Source organism: Equus caballus, chromosome 21 (genome assembly GCF_041296265.1).
Source record: "Equus caballus isolate H_3958 breed thoroughbred chromosome 21, TB-T2T, whole genome shotgun sequence".
Classification (NCBI taxonomy): Eukaryota; Metazoa; Chordata; class Mammalia; order Perissodactyla; family Equidae; genus Equus; species Equus caballus.
This window is the reverse complement of record NC_091704.1, coordinates 37,918,528-37,941,749: the sequence shown is the minus strand read 5'-3', so window position 1 is coordinate 37,941,749 and position 23,222 is coordinate 37,918,528. Positions and strand designations below refer to the sequence as shown.

The 23,222-nt window shown below is 37.9% G+C and overlaps 1 protein-coding gene across 5 annotated transcripts in view; it reads left to right on the top strand.

The window, feature by feature from the left end:
* The window catches only part of NNT (nicotinamide nucleotide transhydrogenase), an 81,309-nt gene that overhangs the window by 2,717 nt on the left and 55,370 nt on the right, over window positions 1-23,222 (top strand). For all 5 annotated transcript variants that reach the window (XM_070246297.1, XM_005604285.4, XM_023625676.2 and 2 more), the window contains exons 2-7: window positions 1,950-2,153; window positions 6,531-6,760; window positions 9,210-9,427; window positions 12,646-12,733; window positions 17,527-17,615; window positions 21,441-21,628. In XM_070246297.1, the coding sequence (XP_070102398.1) occupies window positions 1,997-2,153; window positions 6,531-6,760; window positions 9,210-9,427; window positions 12,646-12,733; window positions 17,527-17,615; window positions 21,441-21,628 (970 nt within the window). In that variant the 5' untranslated portion in view covers window positions 1,950-1,996. The remainder of the gene's footprint in view (window positions 1-1,949; window positions 2,154-6,530; window positions 6,761-9,209; window positions 9,428-12,645; window positions 12,734-17,526; window positions 17,616-21,440; window positions 21,629-23,222) is intronic.

Genomic DNA, 23,222 nt, shown 5'->3' with positions numbered 1-23,222 from the left:
CTAGAGCCTAACAGGGCCCTGCAAACCAGCTTTCCTGTGCTCCTTTTATAGATGAGCAGACTGAGGTGCAGAAGGATTCAGGTTAAACAGCAAGTGCGTGGCAGACTTAGACAATACAGGGCTAGCTATAGAGCGAGCTTTGTTCTTTGGCTGATGAGGTCTGGTAAGCCCTATCAGCCCTGTGAGAAAGGTGGTCATTGGAAAGCTGGGATGATCTAAGAAGAGATCCTAGGGTAAGTGGAGGGTAGGATAGGACTATGTCATTAGTAATGGTAGGAAAAAAATCTCTCTCAAGACAAGAGTTATCTTTATATATCTATCTCCTTCAGTTCTTGGCATAGTTTCAGTAAATGTTTTGAATATGTGGTTAAATTTTGAACTCAGTTTGCTCTCCATTCTCAGCCATGAATAACCCTAAGTGACCCATGCATGAATGAGAAGAGTATTTATGGGACTCAGGAATGCTTTAGGACTGAAATGAAATGAATATTTGGAAGCACTTTGAAAATATAAAACCTTCTGTTCAAATGTAGAGAATTATTCATGTACATTTTTGATTGCATGCATGAACACATCTTGAATATTCCTTCTTCCTTAGCCTTTTTTCCATATTCTATCTTGAATGACTTTCCCTTTCTTTTCTGAGCCCTGTAAGAGGACATGATCTCCTTCTTTGATCCCCCAAGAACTTTGAACTTGGGCGTTACTGTACATTGTGGTATTAACACACGTTGACTTTTCTTATCTCTAGTTTGGTTCTACAGATGCTCCTAACTGCTGTGCCTCTGAGACTCAGCCCTTGATACATGTTTGTTGAATTAAAGGGTATTTTAAGAATAAGCGCCACCTGGCTTGAGGATTTCCATTCCTAGTGTTGCTTTCTGGTGTTGCAAGAAGTTGCTTTAGGGAGTTGTGGTAACAGTTCTGAAATTAAAAATTTGCTGGATTCTTCTTCTTTTGGAGGCTGGAAGAAGGGTTGTGGAGTCTGCTGGGTTTAGGTGCTGGCCCTGCGAGGGCCCACATGATGGGGCAGAGTTCCAGGTCCTTTGCTTCTTCCAATTTTTGAAGGAAAGAAGAGAAAGATGGAGGAACATCAGGAATCATGGGTGTGGTGGGACTGCCTTCCATGCACCCCTGGGGATCTGCCAAGGAGAGCAGTGGAGGTAGCCATTGAAGCCTCAGTAACAGCAAAGGTCAATGATGCTTCACCCAGCCTCGTTAGAGCTGGCAAAAAGTGGCTACTTGTGAGAACGACTGACAGAAAAGTTCCTAGTTACGCCCACGTCTACAGGCAGAAAGCTATGTGATAAAGATAACCATGGAATTTTTTCTCTTCCTTTCTTTTTTTTATTGGAGTCATATCCCATGCATATTTAATTTTCTTGAGACATGCACTTGGCAAACATGAATCTCGTGTTCACTCCACCTCTGTTGGGGGGGTCTCACAGGATGAGAGACCCTGCTGCACTGGATAGAAAGCCAGTGTTCTGTACACATGGTGGCTTTACTACTGTACTCTACGGTATTTTAGACAATTTTAGGGAAATTTAAGGGTAGCTTTGATTATATGCAATTTTTGCTGGATATGCTTATGTAGAAGAAAACTTTTGTTTAAGATGTGACAGGACTCTAGCAATTTTTTAAAAAACTTTCCAACTACATTAAGGATCAGTTAGACTTATGTGATCTAGGCTTGGAACTAAATAGTGATTTTATAACTACGATTTCAGTGGGAAAATGGATTCCAAGTTTTAAATACCTGAATTGGAAAGAAACTTTTGAAGCATCTTCTGTAAATAAAGAACTTGGCCAAATAAATTCACCGTAGTTGCCCACATTTGTGTTATATTCCAAGCTCTTTGGATTAGCCTTTTTTTTATGTTTTTGATGTTCGAAAGACAAAGTATGTTTTTGTTGGCGAGTAAATATTTTATTTTCTTTCCTTTTAGTGATTTACCGTCAAGGAAATTGGGGATTCAGAAAGTTGGGAGCTCCTATGACCATGGCGAACCTCCTGAAAACAGTGGTGACGGGCTGTTCATGTCCTTTTCTTAGCAATTTGGGATCCTGTAAGGTTCTACCTGGGAAGAAGGACTTTTTACGAACATTTCATACTCATCAGGCGCTGTGGTGTAAAGCCCCTGTGAAACCAGGTAAAGTCTCACTTCAGTGTGCGTAAATCAAACCTTCGAGGCCTAGCAGCTGAGAGATCTGATGATAGATAAAAGGAAGGCCATGTAGTTTTACAGCCTGGTGCTTGTGAGTGATCATTTTGAATAAAAAACCAAATGAATACCTCATGGAAAATGAGTGCCTCTTTTCCATGTATATAAGTTCTTGATTGTCAGTGCTCATAGAGAAGAAAAGATAATAGAAAAAGAAAAATGATAAACCAGTTGAGTTGTACCCAGGAAACTATTGCTCATAGTAACCATTTGTCCTAGCCGCTCTTCCTCTCTCCTCATCAGTATTGGGGACGTGTACCCTATATGGCTCATCTATGCTCAAGAATTAGGAACCAAATGTGATCTGCAAGAATGCTTCTCAGTTTAGTAAATAGCAACTTCATCTCAGTTGCTCAGGTTAGAAACCTTGGGGTCATCCTAGATCCTCTTAGTATGTATAGATCAGCTCTACATTCTATCTAGAATCTGTCCTCTTGCCATCACGCTGTTATCATCCTGGCCCAAGCCATCATCATCTGTCACCTGAAATATTCCTCTAGTCTCCTAAATGCTCTCTGCTTTCTACCTCTGGCCCCCTACAGTTTGTTCTGTACACAACAGCGAGAATAATCTTTTTCGAATGAAAGATCACATCAGTCTTCTCAAAATTTGCCGCTAGCTTCCCAGCTCATACAGAGTAAGAGCTGAAGACTTTCAGTGGCCCACAAGGCCTTCCCTGCTAGGACCCCTACTTGTTTCTGTTCTGAGGTGCAGGCCAGTTGGGGGAGAGTCTGAGAGGGGCTCTTCTAAGCTGAGTCAGATCCCTTTAAGCATGCCCAGAGACCCTCCCAGCCCTCTGTCTACACCTGATTGGCCAGAACGCAGACAGCTGGACCTTATTAGCTGTAAGGGAGACTCGGGCATTCAGTCTTTTATTCTAGATGGTAACATACTCAACCAAAAATGGCATTCTGTTACTAAGGCAGAGGAACAGGATGGATATTTGGGGGGCAAACAAGTCTTTGCCAGGTAGAGTAATGCCTTTCTTTTTTATTTAAGTTTGTAGGACTGTTTGTGCATTAAGGACCCCTAAACTGCTAGGCTTTTTGAGTTCTTACATCTGCCTTTAATAGATTTTACAGCCTCTTTTCTTGTTCTCACATGAGAAGTCACTATTGGCAGGGTACCTGCCCCTGAGAGCCCTCAACTTTATCTGCAGAGTTTTTTTTAAAGTGTTCCAGAAAGCCAGATAACCTGGTGTGATAAAATTGTGTATAAAATAAAAGTAAATAACTTCTTTGAGACATGAGAATTGTCCTTGTGAGTAAATGCATGTACATCAAGATCTCTATATTGACTACGCATGAGACTTTTTATTTGTTTGTTTGATTTCTGGTTCTTGACTATTTCCTGAATAATTATTTATCTCTATCAGGATTCTATTTCTTCCTTAATAGGACCATGATTTCAATATGAAAAGCATGAAAAGTAATTCCAGTCAGTATTCATATTTTTTCAGTTTTTTCTTTTCTTTTCTTTTCTTTTCTTTTCTTTTTTTTTTTTTACGGTTGCCTTGTTCAAATAATGATCCAGACAGGGTCCACCGTAGTATTTGCTTGCTATGTCTCTTTTGATCTGTATATTCTCTTCCTCTTTTTTCTTTTTGATTTATTTGTTAAAGAATTTAGTTGTTGCCCTTTAGAATTTCTCACATTCTAGGTTTGGCTGACTGAATTCCATTGGTATTATTTAACCAGTTTCTCTGTCCTTTGTATTTTCTGTAACATTCAGCTGATCTAGAGGCTTGTTCAGACTCAGGGTTGCTTTTTTTGCCAGGGATATTTCATAGGTGATGCTGGGTACTATCTATTGCATTATATCAAGAAGGTTAGTCAGTGAGTTTGGATATTGTTAATATGATCCATGTATTTGAAGTTCCCATCAATTTTTCACTCAAGCCTGTAGCAGCCATTTGATGATCATTAACTAAACCCATGATTTTATCAGGGGTCTTAAAATGGCGACGTTCCATCGCTCTAGCTTCATTTATTAGCTAGAACTTTTCTATAAAGAAAAACTTTCCCTCTATTACTTAGTTACCCTGAGATTGTACTCGTAAGATGAGATAAATGATTCTTTCCATTATTTACTAGCGTTGGTAATAATCACTTGGTTGCCTTATGTGTTTTTATTTCTGCTGTAACAAATGATCACCTACTTACTGGCTTCGTACAACACAAATTTATTATCTTACACTTCTGGAGGTCGCAGTCTGAAATGGCTTTCACTAGGCTTATGTCAAGGTGTTGGCAGGTCTGCATTCCTGTTGGAGGCCTTAGTGGGGAATCTGTTTCTTGCCTTTTCCAGCTTATGGAGTCGGCCTGCATTCCTTGGCTCATGGCTCCTTCCTCCGTCCTCGAAGCCAGCAGCATAGCATCTTCAAATTACTCTTTGACTCTGACTCTTCTGCCTCCTTTGTCCACGTTTAGGGACACTTGTGATTACATTGGGCCCACCCAGATGATACAGGATAATCTCCCTATTTCAAGTCAGCTGATTAGTAACCGTAATTCCCATTTGCCACGTATTGTAACATATTCATGTGTTCTGAGGGTTAGGACATGGGTATCCATGGGAGATCATTATTCTGCCTACCACGCATTACTTCCTCCAAAGTTGACCAATGAAGCTTTTAAAAAATATTCATTTATTTTTTGAGTATCGTCATGAAGTCATGGATTTTATCATTCCTAGATGTGTTTTACTACATTGCAATTAATTATTATTCTTGTTGATGCTCCAGTTGTCTCATATTTGGCCAGTAGAAGCCCTTTCAGGCTGGTTCCAAAATCCTTGTGATGTGACTTCACTTCATTTGTCTTTGGTAGCTTCCTTGACTTGTGGTATGTAGAGCCTAGAGAATTTGAGGTTGTCAGATAAGTGAACTCCAGATAAGTATATGGGATTTAATTTTGCACGTCAACCCAAAATATTTTCCAGCTTTCTATTGTTTTCTTTCCTGACCTTCAAGTAGAGAGTGAGATTCAGCCCATGTTTGTCTTTGGCTTACTGTCAATTATTACTGCTTAAGTAGTGTGGGATCTAAGACTGCGTTCAAATGCAGATATTTTTAGATTGACTTAATCTAAGGTCTCCCTTAATAAGTTACTCCATAGAGATAATTTGGTTTATTTTCTTATTATGTATATCAGAGTTTAGATTGCTAGAGTAGACTTCCTGAACTTTAGTAAAAGGTATAGAAGCAGATCCTCTTTATTTAAAAAAAATCTATATGCACATATTGAGTAAAACAACAGAAGAAACTAATGTATTTTAGCTAAAGCTGTTCTGAATCATATATAAATACTTTAACTCTGTATTATACTCACTTCTTTGGGTGCAAGGAACAGAATCGTATCAGGTTATATTTTGTGATGAGAGTTTATTGTATGGATTCTTGAGAAGTATGAGAGCCGAGAAACCCTTCAGCTACTTGGAGAAATGGAATGGTGTTCTGGATCTTGTAGCTATGACTCATATTTTCTCTTCACGTGTCCACTACTGATGTTTCTACTACTGTTGCTACTGGCCTCCCTTTAGTTACCTCATGGCAGTGCTTAAAAATAGCTGCTGCTCCATTCTGTTCTCTTTGACCTTTTTTGTGAGTCTCCCATCAAACTCCCTGAGAGAGAACCTGGTTAGGTTGGGTAGTCACTGGCTAACATGGGGTGCCCTTGGGCAGAGTTCCTCTATGTCATTTCATAGACTGCTGGTTTTCCTTATATCTGGCCTGTAGACTATTATTTTTGACCTGGCTGCTGACCTCTGTTCTAATCAGTTGTGGCCAAGATTGTACGGTCTCAAGATACAGCACTTGGAAATCTAGGAGGAATTCTATGTGGCCAGATTGCCAGGAAGGGGACTTTGGGTGTGATAGAACATCGAAGTGTTTAGTATAGAGATGTTCTTTGAAATAGTTAATTACTTTTGTCATCCTTAAAGGTAAGTACGAGGACAGTGTAAACCCGAGATGGTTAGTTTAAAGAGTAGAGTTAGCAATGTGAGTGATCTCTCAACGCATTTTTTCCTGAGAACAAACTAAGCTAGTCATGTGCTTTGAAGAGAACCATTTGGGTAAATAAAATATTTAGAATTTTTAGGAGAGTGGGCATAAAAATTTCCCATTATCTATCAAACAAAGTCAAAGAATTTTGATTATGAATCAGAAACATCATTTTGAACACCAAATTGTATGTGCAGTATATTTTGAGTAGACTGCCCATTTTCATTTTCTGAACTCTGTTATTAAGATGTTGATGTTTGGTGTTGTTTTCTACCAAAATTTTTTTTTGCCTTTGTTTGTAGGAGTTCCATATAAGCAACTGACTGTTGGGGTCCCCAAGGAGATTTTCCAAAATGAGAAGCGAGTGGCATTGTCTCCTGCTGGCGTCCAGGCCTTGGTGAAGCAGGGTTTTAACGTTGTTGTGGAATCAGGTGCTGGTGAATCTTCCAAGTTCTCCGATGATCACTACAGAGCAGCAGGTGCCCAAATCCAAGGGGCGAAGGAAGTGCTGGCCTCTGATTTGGTGGTCAAAGTAATTATTCATTTTCCCCTTCTGTTTATGGCATGCTGTCTTTTCAAAATCTTCTTGTAGAAAAGTCAAATTGCTTTCTCTATTGTTACGGCTTTTCATATTTTCAAATGATACCTTTTTCTCAAAGACATGGTTGCATGTTGTGAATATTCTTCATGTTCCAGTAGAACTTTTATCAGTCAATGTGATCTATGTCTGACCATAGGAGAAAAAGGGATCTTCCTTTTTACATTTGCTATGTGGAAGTTCTGTTTCTATTGGCTAGGGAAAATTTGTGCTACGTGGTTCATATAGATCCAAAATACCCACAGGTGAATATTTAACTGCTACTAGAATAGAAAGAAGGCATGGAACTCCTGGGACTGAATGTTCAGTGATCTTCTGATACCTGGAAGGAACAGCGATTTAACTGACGTTTAGTGCTATTTCTAGAGAGGGCAAGACTGTTCTGGAGAAAACAGCACTGGGCTAGTGGCGAGGTAGCCTTACCTACTTTAATAAAAGGTGTTAAGGTAATATAGAATAGAAATCTATATGCTGAAGAACTTTAGAAATAAAATCTGAAGTAAAAAATAATACAGAGAAAGGAAGAGAGACTGTGTCAAGAGTCCAGCATAGGTTACTAGAGTTGATCATTAACTTAAATTCTAAGCCTTCCACAACCAAGGCAATCAGGGAGTATAGATTATATAAGTATGATTATGAGGTGAAAATAAGCTTCTGACTTTTTCAGGAAAGACCAGCTTTTTTCTGTATTAATTTCTAAAGGGGAATCAATCACATAGCTTTTTTTTTTAAATGTAAAGTTCACTGAATAACTTGATATACTTTTAAAAAACAATGGTTTTTGCAGAAGACACAAAACTCTTTTTGCTATAGAAAATTAATAGTAAAGTTATGTTATAGAGATAAATTCGAATTCAGCTGAAGTTTTTAAAGTGTTTAGGTGTACAGAAACTTGGTGATATAACTTTGTATAGTAAAAGAGCTTAGAGAAAATAGAAAAATAAGTATAATCCATTCCAGTGTATGTTCTAGGGATCAAAATCTTTTGAGATGTCCTACAAAAAAGGTTTAGTAGAGTGCACATAAGTTTTGGTAATGCTCTGTGTTCCTTTTAGAGATTCACGCTGTGTATGAGCATGTTAAAGTCACTGAGAAATCCTATAGTATAGAAACTTATATAACTTTATACTTGCCTTAAACTGTACTTGCCTGTCAACTACTTGACCTTAGGACCTCTTTTTGAGTCAAACTTGTTAATATCTTGAGGAACTAGTGATCTGAAAAGCACATTCAGGGAAACATTCTTTTGGCTTAACTTACTCAGATGCCAGCAGTCTCAGCTAAGCATTTGATAGGGGCTGGTAGAACTAATTCAAAGTTGTCCTCTGATTTTTATTAAATCTATATTGTAGATTCTCACTGAGGAAAAATAGACCTTGTCACAGAGTCTTTAATTAAAGTCCAGAACCTAAAATCACATGCATCACCAGATCAACCACAGAAATGGGGAATACCAGATAAAGGTACCTCATAGGTAAACAGAGATGAAATACTCTGAAATGGAAGTATTGACCCAGTATTTGTGTTTCTATTTCCTTTTAAAACTTAGGTCTCAGAGCTGTTTTTTCTGTGCTTACTCGCCTAAAAGCCCTGCTGTGAACTGGGAGCTAAGGAAATGATATACTTTAATTGAAGATTGATTTTAAACTTGGGTGTAAAACACTGTTTAAAACACTTTTAAAATGGAATTTTTAAAAAATTCGGCTTTAAAAAATGGATATTTGAAAGTTTTAAGAATGTGGAGTGTGTGTTCATTGACTGACTTGATACTTCTTAGCATAACAGAATATATTGTAGCTTTTTGCTTAAACTCAGTTCAGCACGGCTGCTAGTTTGAATTGTGGTCCTCTGTAAATATTCTTCTGCAATATTAAGCTCTGGAATTATATTCTGGAAGATAAATCTCTACATACTACCCTGGAGATTTTAGTTTACAATGTTCTTAACTTCTTACTACTCCAAACATTTGTGCTTACCCAAATCAGCAAGAATTGAAACTTTGAACACCCAATAAAAACTTCCCGTCTGTTTATTCTAATGTCTCTTAATCTTACCAGAATAATAGGTTTTGGGAGAACACGTTTGTTGTAGAACCTCCGTATTTCCCCACTGCACTACAGTTCATTGTCAAACCTGTCCTGACACTATTTCCAGGTGTGTGTACTCTTTACTCAGACCAGTTCATAGGTCATCTGTCAGAGGGTAGATGGCAGAGATCTTTGTGTGCCTTGCCTTGTTTAGGAATTTAGTCAGAAATTTATTGCTGAAAGATTTACTCTTGGACTATTATTTCAATCATGGTATATTACCCAATTGTCTTGTTTACTTAAAAATATGGTGGAGGTATTTATATTTTTAATCCGTGACTTGATTTTTTTCTCAGGTGCGAGCCCCCATGGTTAATCCAACATTAGGTGTTCATGAAGCTGACCTTTTAAAGACATCAGGAACACTGATTAGTTTTATTTACCCGGCTCAAAATCCAGACTTGCTAAATAAACTTTCCAAAAGAAAAACTACAGTTTTGGCCATGGACCAGGTTCCAAGAGTCACAATCGCTCAGGGATATGATGCGCTAAGCTCCATGGCCAACATCGCTGGGTAGGTTGATTCTTTTCCATTTCAAACGAACAAAAGCACAATGGTACTACAGAAACATGCTCACTGTAGCTTTTCTCTCACAATGATTTTACTTGTAATAATTGTTGGAGATTGCAGCCTTTTGAGAGTGCACTAAGTTATTTTTGACTCATTTTATTGTTTCACAGTCATCAGATAGCAAATGGCTCTTCATATGGAACTCGATTTTACATTCCTTTTTAATCTTCATGAATGGAAGAGAAGTAGTATTTCCTTCCACCAAAGGAAATGACCGTCAGATTATTTGTGTGAGGAATATACTGTATTTCATATATGTGTGTATATGTGTGAATACCTGTATGTATTAGGCTCAAATTGCTGTTTTTTTTCCAGTTTTATTGAGATATAACTGACATATAACATTGTATAAGTTTAAGGTGTACAACATAATGATTTGATATATGTATATATTGTGAAATGCCACAATAAGTTTAGTTAACATAAATTGTTTTTACAGGTCAAAAATGGTTGTATTTGCCATTTTAATTAGGTTTTGTTAGGTTAAATTCATAAAATATTTAAAGAATAGGGAAAATGTCTGCACTTGAGGAAATTTCATCTGGTGTCAAAACTCTTATTGATAATTGAGGGCTAACTGTGTTCTCTTACCTTTAAGGCCAAGATGGCAATAAACTTCATTTGTTCTCCAGCAATAATGCATTCCCCGATTATTGTCTGGAGTGCTGTGTTGAGAAAGATTCTAAGGCCCATTCTGCTCAAAGGAGTGTGGCTGTGCCTGTCATGGGAGAGGTATAGGAATAGCTATGTGAGTGAAGCGTGTTGCTGACTTTACCTAGAAAGTGGGAAAAATCTAGGAATCAGATGATACTTACAAAATCAGCTCATGTAAGAAACTAGTTGAATTAGATTTTAAGCATGAAAACTATTAGTAGAGACAATTTGCTAATATGAACAAGCAAGAGCAAATGAAAATGTTTGAAAAATAAAACTACATGAAAGAAAGATGAACCTGAATAAAGACTTTTATGGCCTAACACATGAGCTGAAGGTTTTCTTAGGTTTTAGGTCTTAGGTGTACATATCAGATATGGCACGGATCCTACTTTGGGTTTCGCTTTTGATATAAATGAGATGCAATAAACAAAAATGACTAGTTAAAAATACATTTTCTTGTCCTTAATATAATATGGCAAATGACTGGTTTGAAGATGCTTTTTGTGGTATAAATTATATACCAAGGGACAAAATAAAAATTCTGCCATATTTATTTAGTTTGTAGAAGAGTTATGTTACACAATGTGGGACTTAAAATTTTATATAGAAAACGTACAATGTGAACCTTTAAGGGTGCTGTTGATTTTGTGATGTGAAATGCATGTATGTGAAAGGTTATCAGCAGCTCTAGATCAGTGGTTTTTAGCTGCAGAATCTTTTGAGCAAATGAAATATTTTGAGGCAATGTAAACAAACCCAGTTAAGAGCAGAGTGGCCTTAATTGAATTGAGGGATGGAGGGGTGTCCAGAAACATGTCTGTTCTCTATCCCACCCACTCTGGCCCCAGAGTTGGCTGAAATTTGAACCTTTGGACATCAATGGGGCACAATTTAAAGAATCACTATCTTATGTCCTGAGCTGATACATGCGAGGAGCATAATTTGAGATGAATCATCTGGTATACACACCCACACAATGTGCGATAAATCATTATCTGCCTAACTCACACACAGCCATATTACAGTGAAGACATGCCTCTCCAAGTTTATTGATGTTCATTCTGATCTTTTTTCTTATCAAAAAAAGGCCCACTTTTATCACTTTTTTTCACTATCAACGTTTTCTTGTACATTTCCTGTGTAATTAGCCTCGTTCTTGTTATTTTCTTTAGTTTGGCAACTGAATCTTTTAAAATATTAATTCCGAAATTAATTTCTTACAATGGCCTTTGAATCTTTATCATGTTTACTCTTTGAAAATTTCTATCACTTGGATTCAGAAGACAAACAAATAATGTAATCTCTAAAATGCTGTTTTCCTGCTCTAGTATGATTTAACTGAAATTAATAGTGGTAACCGTTACATGCTTTTGCATTAATTATTATATTTATGAAAATATGATGAGGGAAAGATTTTGTTTCCAGCTAGCAGATGGAGCTTCACATTAAATAGTTAGATTGTAATATTAAGGTAGAGTGTGTGTTCCTGAGTAAGAATGTGAAAAAGTGCCTTTTAAGTGTAAAATGATATGAAAATGAAATTAGTGTAATAGTAAAAATATCCTATTAAAGAAAAGATGGTATATTTTACTAGTTTTGTTGCAAATAGTATTTCCTTAGCTAAAAATACTAATATTTACCAATCACTTAAGTGACAGGCTTTATGCTGAGCGTGTTACCTGCATTATCTCATTTAGCCCTCCTAAGAACACTAAGAGGTAGATGCTTTCTTTGTCCCACTTTATAGATGAGGAAACCAAGGATTAGAGAATTAAAGAAATTTGCCCAAGATCACAAAACTAGTTAGTGATAGAACTAGGACTTGAACTGAGGTCACTGTGTCTCAAAATTCCCTGCTTTCAACCATTAGACATCAAGGGAAGTGTTTTTCGTTCTGAGGTTGGAATTTTATTATGTACAATCATGTACCTAATCTAATTTTTTTTTATTTTAAAGTTTTCCCCCCATCATATAAATACTACGTAATTGTCAAAGACAACGTGGACAGTAAAGTAAAACAGAAAGTTTGAAGTATCTGTAGTCCTAGCCCCCAAAGAAAACCATTGTTTGCCTTTTCTTGTCTTTCCTTCATTTCTTTTTTTTTTGATCACAACTGATCTTCTGCAGTATTTGTTGTAAAGAGACCAGGGAGCATCATGGATGAGTGTGCTTCCGGAGGCAAGATGCCAGGGTTAGACTTTTGGCTTTGCCATTTACTAGCTGAGGGACTTTGGACAAGTCTCTTCATCTCTCTGTGTCTTAGTTTCCTCACCTAGAGAATGAAGATAATACTTGTACCCATCTTTAGGATTGTGGTGAAGATTAAAGGAATAAGAAATAGCGCTTAGAACTTTTTTTTGACACATAGTAGATACTATATAAATGTTACCTATTATTATTTGACAGTTAAAGCTTAATTGATGACTTATGATGATATATGAGCCTAAGATCTTTCATGTTATGGAATTATTTATCCATGTATTTGTTTATCTATTTTTTTTAAGTTATAAGGCTGTTGTACTAGCAGCAAATCATTTTGGACGGTTTTTTACTGGTCAGATCACAGCTGCTGGAAAAGTTCCGCCAGCTAAGGTAGGTAAAACTTTTAATGTTTCTTCATATTATGAATTAATTAAAGGCAAGGGTATGTATGGTCTTAAAATAGTTATTTTAAAATTTTTGTTACTTGTTAACTTCACACTGATGATTTTTGTGGCATGTTACACATATATGGTAGATCCTCATAGCTGCTTAAGATTGCTTGAAAAAAAAGAATTTTGACATTAGAAATGTCAATCTAGAAGATTGTTCTAGTCTGTTTTTCTGTTTTTGACTTACTAACTTGAATTCTTTTTTTTTTTGGTGAGGAAGATTGTCCCTGAGCTAACATCTGTTGCCAGTCTTCCTCTTTTTACTTGAGGAAGATTGCCACTGAGCTAACATCTCTGCCAATCTTTCTCTATTTTTTGTGGGATTCCACCATAGCATGGCTTGATGAGTGGTGCCAAGTCTGCGCCTGGGATCTGAACTTGTGAACCCTGGGCTGCTGAAACAGAGTGTGTAAACTTAACCACTACGCCACCAGGCTGGCCCCACTAACCTGAATTTTAAAGGGATTTTGGATAACTTGTTCTTTTTGTTACTAATTTTCTAAAAAGCTTCAAGATACCATTCAGCAAATTCTCAATTTCCCAATTGTTGCAACATATTTTGGTTCATAGGAAATAATTGTCTTGGTTTCCTCACTTTTTGTCAAGTTTTAGGTCAAGAGGACAGAAATCAGGAGGTGGTGTAATCAGTATTTGGCAGAGGGAAAGGGTGCAGTTTCTTTAATCTAGGTCGAGAGCAGAGAGGAGCAGTTGACAAGAGGTGGGGATGGCTAGGTGAAAGAATAGATTATATTGTGACCAAATGACAATGTAAGCAGTTTGGCAAGGTATAGGAAAGAGGACTTTAAATGTTGTCATCTACCTGCAGAGTATACTCTGTCCAAAGAGTACAGGTTTACTTGGTGCTTCCTGCTCTTGAGAACTTTGTCATATAGACCCAGAGTTCTCACACGAAGTAAATCTCCTAGAAAAAATGAAAAAAATGATAATAGCAGCTTTGAGAAACCTAGTTATATATTGCTTTCAAAACAGGCCAGGTGAAGAAAATGGCAAGTGGTTCAAGTGGAGACAGAGTACTTAGCAAGAAAGTAGGAGCAACAACCCGAGATGTGATGTGTGAAGTGGTTACATTTTGATCTCTTTCTCAGGATTATAAGAGTACACCTGGCACTTGTGGCCAGAAGCTGGATGCTGTTCTTAAACTGGCTGAATGCTTTGATACACAGATCCGCTACTCAATTTTGGTTAGAATCTTTCTTGAAGCATGTGGAAGTTGAGAGGAAAGCTGTGAATATAAGGGATGAAAAAGTGAAACAAAAGAGTCCCTAAAGGAAGGGGAATCATCAGCCTTTAAGAGGTGGAAAAGTGACTGTCTTTCTGAGAATGTAAATTGTAGCTTAAGGGACTTTGGTTACATGTCAGAAATAGTTTTCTGATATTGGAGAATTAGACACTAGATGGGCTTATCAAAGTAGATTGCATAATATTTTATTTGGGTTTCCTTTAAACGTGGAGGGTTCTTACTTGTCTAGAATGAGCTAAAATCAATCTGTTGAAGGCTTATGGTACGTCAGGCGCTGTTCTAGGAGCTGTGGATATGGCATGAACAGGGCGAACAAGATCCCTGCCACATGAAACTTCCATTCTGGTAGGGGCCATAGTGAGGAGATAAACAGTCAAATAAGTATACAAGGTAATTTTAGATATAAAAGAAATGAACGTGGTGATATGATAGTGGGTCATGGGAGCAAGCTACTTTAGTTAGGGTGATGAGGAAGGCTCCTTTCACATTTGAGCTGAGACCTAACGGATGGAAGGAAAGAAAGGAGGGGTTTAGGATTCCAGGTAAAAGGAACAGCACATAAAAAGTCCCTGAGATGGGAAAGAGTTCAGTGTGTTCTAGAAGAGTAAAGAAAGCCATTGGTCTTGGAGTGTGGTGAGCAAGGTGGAGAGTGATCTGAGAGGATATTGGAAAGGTAGGGTAGTGCTGGATGATGTGGGGCCTCTCTTATAGGTCATGTTATAGAGATCAGATTCTCTTGCAGATGAGGAAAATGTCACATTTAGGATTGTTTTAGAAAAACTTCACTCTTGCTCCTGTATCTCTCCTTTACTTTCACGTAGAACACTTCACTTTTGACACTTCTGGTCACCAAATGTGTGGGGTTTTTCTCCATACCAAGCAATTCTGTGATACTAGCTGGGTGTCCTACAATTTAACTCAATTCTAACACTATCTACCTGGAGATAGTGTCAGATCCCACAGGTTAAGGGCTCAGCCCCACATGACTGCCCCCACCCCCCTTCAGATACCAATCATAGGACCAGGTGTTACCTGTGCTTCTGATCCGACTATAAATCGGAGGTTCCCGTGACCCCCTTCTCAGGTTCATTTACTTTGCTAGAGTGGCTCATAGAACTCAGGAAAACAGTTTACTTGCTGTTTACCAGTTTATTATAAAAGGATATGTTAAGGGGTACAGATGAATGTCCAGATGGAAGAGATGTGTGGGGCAAGGTAGGTGGGAAGGGGCATGAAGCTTCCATGCTCTCTTTGGGCGTACCACTCCCCCTGCACCTCCATGTTCACCAACCTGGAAGCTCTTCGAACCCCGTCCTTTTGGGATTTTTATGGAGGCTTCATCACATAGGCATGATCGATCGTTAACTCCATTTCCAGCCCCTCTCCTCTCTCTAGAGAACGAGAGATGGGGCTGAAAATTCCCAACTTCTAATCATGGCTTGGTTTTTCTGGAGACCTGCCCCCAGCCAAGAGCCCACCAAGAGTCACCTCATTATAACAAAAGACACTGCTATCCCCCAGGAAATTCCAAGGGAATTAGGGGCCAAAGACCAAATGTTAGAACAAAAGATGCCCTTAGTACTCTTCTCACTTAGGAAATTAGAGAAATTTTAGGAACTCTGTGCCAGGAACCGGGGGCAGAAACCAATATATATATTTTCTGTTATTTCACAAGGGTTACAGAAAATCATCCAACTGTTCTGTGAGAGAATGGATAGTAGGGAGAAGAGTGAAAGCACGATCTGTTAGGAATTGATTACAGAAATAGTGCCCTGGGAAGGTGGTGGCAATAGAGATGTAAAGAAGGGGACGGATTGGGAGATCTTTGGGGGTTAACACCCATAGTACTTGCTGATGGATTGGAGGTGGAAATATGCACAAAGGGAGGACTCAAGACGACCTCCCTATTTTGACTTGAACAATTGTGTGCGCAGTTAGTGCCCTTTACTGAGATGGGGAAAGTGGAGAGGAACAGGTTACATGACTCGAAATCAAGAACATTTCTAAAGTTGGTTCCTTTCCCTTGCCCTTAACCTGCTGCTTCTTGAGTATATGTCTATGGTGTGCCAGTTAGCTGTCAGTGCTTTTGAGTCTATCGTTCAGTGTAACAACCTTCTGGGAAGATGTTTTGACTGCTTTATTGCAGATGCTAAGCAGTTTGCTCAAGGTCACCCAGAACTAGTCTGTAGCGGTGTCAGGATTTGAACTGAAGCTCTCTGACTATTAATCTCTGTCTTTTTCTTCACCCCATGCTGCAGTGAAAGAGTAAATTCCTTTTGTAAGATCTACATAGCTTTGTTCTTGTGCAATTCTGTCTTTTAAATTATGGGATCTTCTGTTATTTCTTGGTTCAGGATAACGGCTTGGTCCTCTAATTTTTACTTATTTTATTTTATTTTTATTTCATTGTTTTAGCAGTGGTGAGGCTGTAGAGTGTGGAGCGGGGTTGGTGCCTTGGAGCACAGAGCCTGCTTGTTGCTTGTTCCCTCTGGTCCGTCTTTGTCCTGTAGACGACCTCCTGCTCCCCCCAACAAACCATCGCTGTCAAGATCAATTCATGTGATCTCTGAGACCCTGCCTAGGGGTCACTGGAGCACAGTTCCACTAGCTGAGTCTTCTTAAAAAGGGGGAAGGAGGTGTGGGCATGATGGGTGGGGGAATTTATAAACTTCACTCTTTCTGTGGGTGACTTTTGTTTTTCAGCAACAAGGAGTTGCCATCAATTGACTGGGAAGTATAATAGGACTTTTCTCTGGAGGGCCCAATCTAGACTGGAGACAACACTGTTCTTATTTTGCTGCTTAGAAGACGGGGGAGACTTGTTTCTGAGGAATTCTTTGGTTTTCTTGGCTCTGATCCTTCCATGGTTAGGGAGATTAGTTACATTGCTTTGCATTTCAGGTACAGTTCATTCAAAATGGTTCAAAATTAGGTCGTTGGTCACCTGCTCTTCCTTTCAGTTCAAAATAGGGGTTGGAGTAGATGTTTCACTACTGTTGTATCCATCTTTGAAACTTATTTTGATATTTTATGAACACAGAAAAACCTTAAAATTTGAGAGGGGTGAGATAGCTAGAATGCCAGACTGGGCATTTTCATAGAAGTAGCTTTTATACAGTGGGAAAGAACCGGTTAATCTTTCACAGATGTAATGCTGATTGTGCTGCATGTTGCTTTTGCACTGAGATGCTCGCTGTCGGGCTGTTTTTCAAAGGTCTTTGGCCTTTGCCAGCAGTTGTTCCTTTGCTAAATTTTTAAAAACAATGGTGGAAAAAGAATCCCAGTGGTGTTTCAGTTAAAGAGTAGTCTCTGCACTCAGTACGTTTATTGAGGGCTGGTTGTCACCAACAGGACCACCAGGGGTATTACTGAATGCTGTGTACCAGGCACTGATATCTCTTAGTTGATGGTTTTTCATAATCAGTCGATAATGAAGTTTATTTAGAACATGCCGATTCTGGCTTTTTCCCTAGATTCTGATAGTTGGCGGTGGCGTTGCTGGGCTGGCTTCTGCAGGTGCCGCGAAGTCGATGGGTGCAATTGTTCGAGGTTTTGACACGAGGTGAGTGCTTTACTAGTGATTGCTGTTACGGTGAAAACATTTTGTTTCAGGTGGGTACTATGCTTTCCTCAGAATTTATAAATGGATGTAGCACGTTGAAAACTGCTGTATGTGCTCTTTCCATTTAAAAATGTTTCTACTTTTCCAAAGTTAACTCAAAAGTGAAAAAAGTATTACTTAGTGGAAAAAAATTTAAGAACCCAGACTCAGGACAGCAGAATAATTTAAAAAACAAAAGAATTCAAAAGTAATTCTTCACGTTCAGTTTTGTTTTTTCATGTAGACTACCAATTGGACAAGAGTTCTCTCTTTCTTGACTTTCTAACCTGTTGCTCTGCCATGTTCTATTTCTGTTCCAAATGCGTTTAGGCACCAGGCAGGGCATGAGCAAAGCTGTTTGTTGTATGAAGAAAAGTAGTATAGGAGACATCTTGGAGAACAGACTGGGGAATGCGGGGGGTGCTCTGTCTTGAGTGGATGGGAGCAGATAAAGCTGACTGGGCGGCGGTAGAGCCCCTGAGTGAAAGTACTTGATTATGTTCTTTGTATATTTCTTTAAAGCAGACATATCAACATTTTCATAGAACTTCTTTAAAGTTTGATTAAAATTGTTCTTCCTTTCAGAAGACACTAGATACTAGATTTTATCAAATGCTTATCGAGTATTGTTATCATTTATGTGTTCCAATACTTTTTCAAGGTTGAAACGTAGTTATTTATTATCAGCTGCGGTCAATAGAAGAATAATGCCACTGCTAATCTTGAATTTAGAATGTTAAAAAAAAATTTGGAAAGATTGTAACTTTTCAGAGTAAAGAATGTTCCATAGAATACGGTTTACAGTGTTTACCTGGAGTTAGAGAAGTGATGCGTTGATAAAGGCTGTCCTGCTGAAGTGAGAAAAGCTGTTTCTGAAGTAACCAAGGCGGAAGCCAAGGATAGCCAGAGTTAAGCATATTAGTCCTATCTTTTAATTTTTGATATTTGCTAATGTGAAGTTTTTGAATACCTCCAAGCCTGGAGAAAGCAGGTTGTTCAAGTTTTCACTGTAGTGGACAGTAGTATTAGAGTAGAAATGTATATATTTGACTTAGAGATGATTTGAAACTCAGTGTTGGGTTAACTACTGAGAACTTATTAGATTCTATTGATGTCATTGGTTTTGACTGTGTACAGAGTCGACAGCTGGAATATGGCTGTTGCTTAACTCCATTTTTATTTAGTTTGTTCAGATAACTCAAGTACACAATGAAGAAAGATATGGCTGAACTGATATAATACTTTTCTAAGGATTATAGCTCATTAATTCTAATCACTATTTTGAGATGAGAGGTTGGTATCATATTATAAATATGAAATCCAAATGTATTGGAAAGCACACTTCGTTATAAATTTTTGTTGGAAGACTGAATGGTATATATTTTCAGTTAAACATCCTAAAAACTTAAGGACAGCTCATTGCCCAGTAATCTTAAAGGGATATGATTTTTGAATTTTTTCAAAGAATAGCTAGGAGATTCCCCTCATAACAATAGTAGTATCTTGCCTAATACCTGTGTTACAAAGTTTAGAAAGATAAAATCTTTATTTTCTTTTTTATCTTTCTTTTTGTATGTGTGTGAGTTCCAATAAAGCTTTATTTACAAAAACAATTGACAGTTCAAGAGCTGTAGTTTTCAGACACTCATACTAAATGCTTTCTCTCTTCCAGGCATTGTGCTATATGCTGTGTTTTATTTGTTCTTTACAATAACTCTGTAAAGTAGGGATAATTAGCCTTATTTTATATAATATAAAGGGAAATATAATCAATTTTATAGCTTATCTAGTTTACTTTCCTTCTGATCATAAAAACAATACATGCTTATTCCCCCATTTCAGAAGAATATAAAAAAGTACAAAAAGTGAAAATAAAATACCCTAAATCCTACTGCCTAGAGATAACTACCAACATTTTAGTACATGTTCCCTTTTCTACACATTAATTAAAAATGTAATTTTACTAATAGCACTATTTAACTTACTTTTTTAACTTAACAGTAGATCACGAAGGTCTTCACTTACCTACAAATGTGTTTAATGGCTGCGTGGGATTCCATTGTATAGAAGTAGAGTGACTTATTTAACTCGTCCTCCATAAATGGACGTTTGTACTAAATATAACCAGTACTGTATATATGCATGTGTAAGAACATATGTATTTGGAGATATCTCATTATTTCCTTGGGATAAATTCCTAGAAATGGAATTTTTGGGTTAAAAGAAATTCAACCTTAAATTTTGATGTATTATAATAGTTTTAAATGATAAAATTATTTTGAAGGCAAAGATTCCAAAATAGTATTTATGTTTTTAATTATACGTGTTCATTATTGAAAAATACAGAAAAACCTAGGGAAGAAAATAAAAATATCTTTTGTACTTCAGCCAGATATAATTGCTAATGATTTTTTGGTGTAATTTCTTACAGATTTTTATGTAGATACGTTTTGAATAAAATTGGGATCATTTTATATATATTTATACACACACTCACGTACATATCATTTTGAATTCTTCTTATTTCATTAAAAACAGTAGACATTTCTAAAACTTTAAAGGTCTATATCCCTTTGGCTGATTAGAAATACCAGTAGGAATATTGGCTTAAACTATAAGAAAATGCCTTATCCCGCCTAAGTGAAAAGCTGTGGGAAGGACTTCCTTTTCATGCTAGAGTCAGTGGCTCATTGGTGCTATCTGGGACCAGGTTCCTTCTGTCTCTCCTCTCTGCTGTTCTCAGCTTTGGCTGATTTTTCTTGTGTCACAAGTTGACCTCCCTAGGCAATCCTGGTTACAAGCTTTCTTGTTCGAGCCAGAAGAAAGGGAGAGAACCTCTTGCTCAACCATGTCGTTTCTGCCCTTTTACATCCTACCCTTTGTGTCCATTCCCTGAGCATGACAGTTGCTAGGGACTGATGGGCTCAGACCAGAGTTTCCCAAACTTCCATGATGGCAAGAATTACCTGCAGCTCTTCCTAAAAATATAGCTTCTGGCCTCTCTGCTGGAGATTGTAATTCAGTGGGTCTGGGAAGGGGCTTGGTAATTTGAATTTTTGACAAGTACCTGCAGTGATCATTGTCATTAGGGAAGTTTGCGATTCGCTGTAGTGGGATGGATGTTGGTGAGTTAAACACTTTGTGCACCACAAAGCTGAGATCTTTGTTGGCTCTGGTTTTCCAACCCGTGCACAGAGCTTGGCTAACATTTACATTATTTATTTTTAAACTGAATGTATTTTTATATAACTTAAATATGTTGGCTCTTTACATTTTACCATTTATGCCATTTATAGGTTGCTTTTTTCAAACACAATTTAATGAGGACTGGAGGCAAAAATCACTTCGTTAAAATATTTCTAAATAAGAGTCATTTATATGGGAAAAGTCCCCATAAATCCTAACATTTACAAATGAAAAACCTCAACTTGAGTGATTTGAATGATGTCAAGTCTTATTGTAGGTCAAATCTCACATCATCATTGGCAGTGGGGCCACAAGAAGCATAATTGATTACTAGAGTTGGCAATGGTGAAATTCTTTTTGTAACTTAACTAAGTAGAAGGTGGAATTCCCTATAGGTTTTTTTTCCAGGAAAAAATATTAGAAAAGTATTATCTGCCTTTAGAAAAAAATTGAAACAGTCCAGTCAGAGACGTCAAAAGAAGGACTGCACTTTTGAATATATACAGTTTGCCCTTTTAAAAAATGTACATGTAAGTGATGATCTTGACTCCTGTATCAGGGGCCTAAAATAACCACTGCTTTCCCTTCTGTCGTTGCCAGAGCTGCAGCTTTGGAGCAGTTCAAGTCTCTTGGTGCTGAGCCGTTAGAGGTAGACTTGAAGGAATCTGGCGAAGGACAAGGAGGATATGCAAAAGAGATGTCCAAGGAATTCATTGAAGCCGAAATGAAACTCTTTGCTCAACAGTGCAAGGAAGTGGACATCCTTATCAGCACGGCGCTTATTCCAGGTGTGTCATCAAGTTGATGGGCATCGGTCAAGCACCTTCACTAATGGTATTTTAAAATAAGGGTGAAAATTTAACATTCGAATTTAAGTAAAGATCAATTTTTGCTGTAAAAGTGTTAGACAATGAGAAAGCATATGAAAAGTAGAAAAGACAAAATCAGTGTGGGCCCTAGAGACAATGGTTGTAAATAATTGGGTATATTTTCTTTCATTTTTTTCTATGTATTTTTATATAGCTGTGTTCATAGATCATATTCTATGTATAATAATTAGTAGGGAATTTCCTCTGTTTACACCCTTGATAAATTAATATTTAATTTATTTCTGTTCTGTTTGTTAAGATATGCATTCTTATTGTAGGAAATTCAAACAGTACTGACAAATATGGAGGAAAAAAAGTACAGATAATCTGAAATTCCACCAGAGATGACTGTTATTAATATTTTGATGATCATTTTTCCATACATGGCGGGGGAGTTTTTGTGTGTGCGTGTATGTATTTATGGAATTCCAAGTATATATTTTTTAACTTAAGAATATGCCACTTTGTCACTTTCTAATTATTTGCTTTGATGCTTGGTCTTTGCAACCAGATCGTGAGCTCTTTGCTGGCAGGAATTACTTGCCAGTCCCTTTACAATATCCTCTTCTAAAGAATATTTTTCACTCAATAGGTGATTGATGTCAAATCAATCAGCACTTGTTCATCAGTAAACAGTAGCTTGATCCAGCAAGCTTTGGGAATGAAGAAACTCTCCACCTTTTATAGTTTTATGTCTTCTCTTCTCCTGTTCTTTCCTTCTGTTATTGAATAATGAGTACCATGCTGACTCTAATATTTTTCGTCTGAAAGAAAGTGGGCCAGATAATGGGAGCTGACAGGGTCCATGGTTACTTGTGTTAGATCTTACTAAAGGTGCCTTGCTTTCTCTAGAGAACTGTGGAAAATTAGGAGAAGCTGCTTTGTCATGAGGTCATGGGAGAGAAGTTCTTTTCTGGTATCCCTGCCACCGCCAAAAAATCTGGCTAATATGAAGCCAAGGACAGGCGGTTGATTGACATCATATTTCTGAGTTTTTAGGGGAAAACGTGCCTCCCAGGCTCTTCTTTCTGTCCTCTGTTTACCCAGGTGATACTTGATAGGTGAGCTGGTCTCACCAGACACCCCCATTCCCCCAGAGCTGACTAGATGAAGCAGACTGGCAGGAGGGTGATGTGGGCTCAGCCTGTAGAAGAATCTGTGAGTGTAGAAATGAGGCCCAGGGTTGGTTACTGGAGGTGGATACAGATCAGGCAAGCTAGGGCCCAGGGTGGTATTTGTGAAATCTACCAGCAAACAAGACTCATGAACAAGCAGTGGCAGGAGGGCAATTCAGGATTTGTCTGTTTGTTTCGTGGCAGGGACTCCTGGCTCAGTTTCGAAGGATAGGGTGGCCTGTGCTGTACCCACTGTCTGACCTTTGAAAGGTAGCCACAGGTTGAGGAGAGTTGTGAGCTGACCAGATGTAAGAAGTGGCCAGTAGAGGGTGCTAAAACATTTCCTCATGGAGTAGAAGTGAAGTTGGTTTTAGTCAAGTCAGACGCTTAATAAAGAA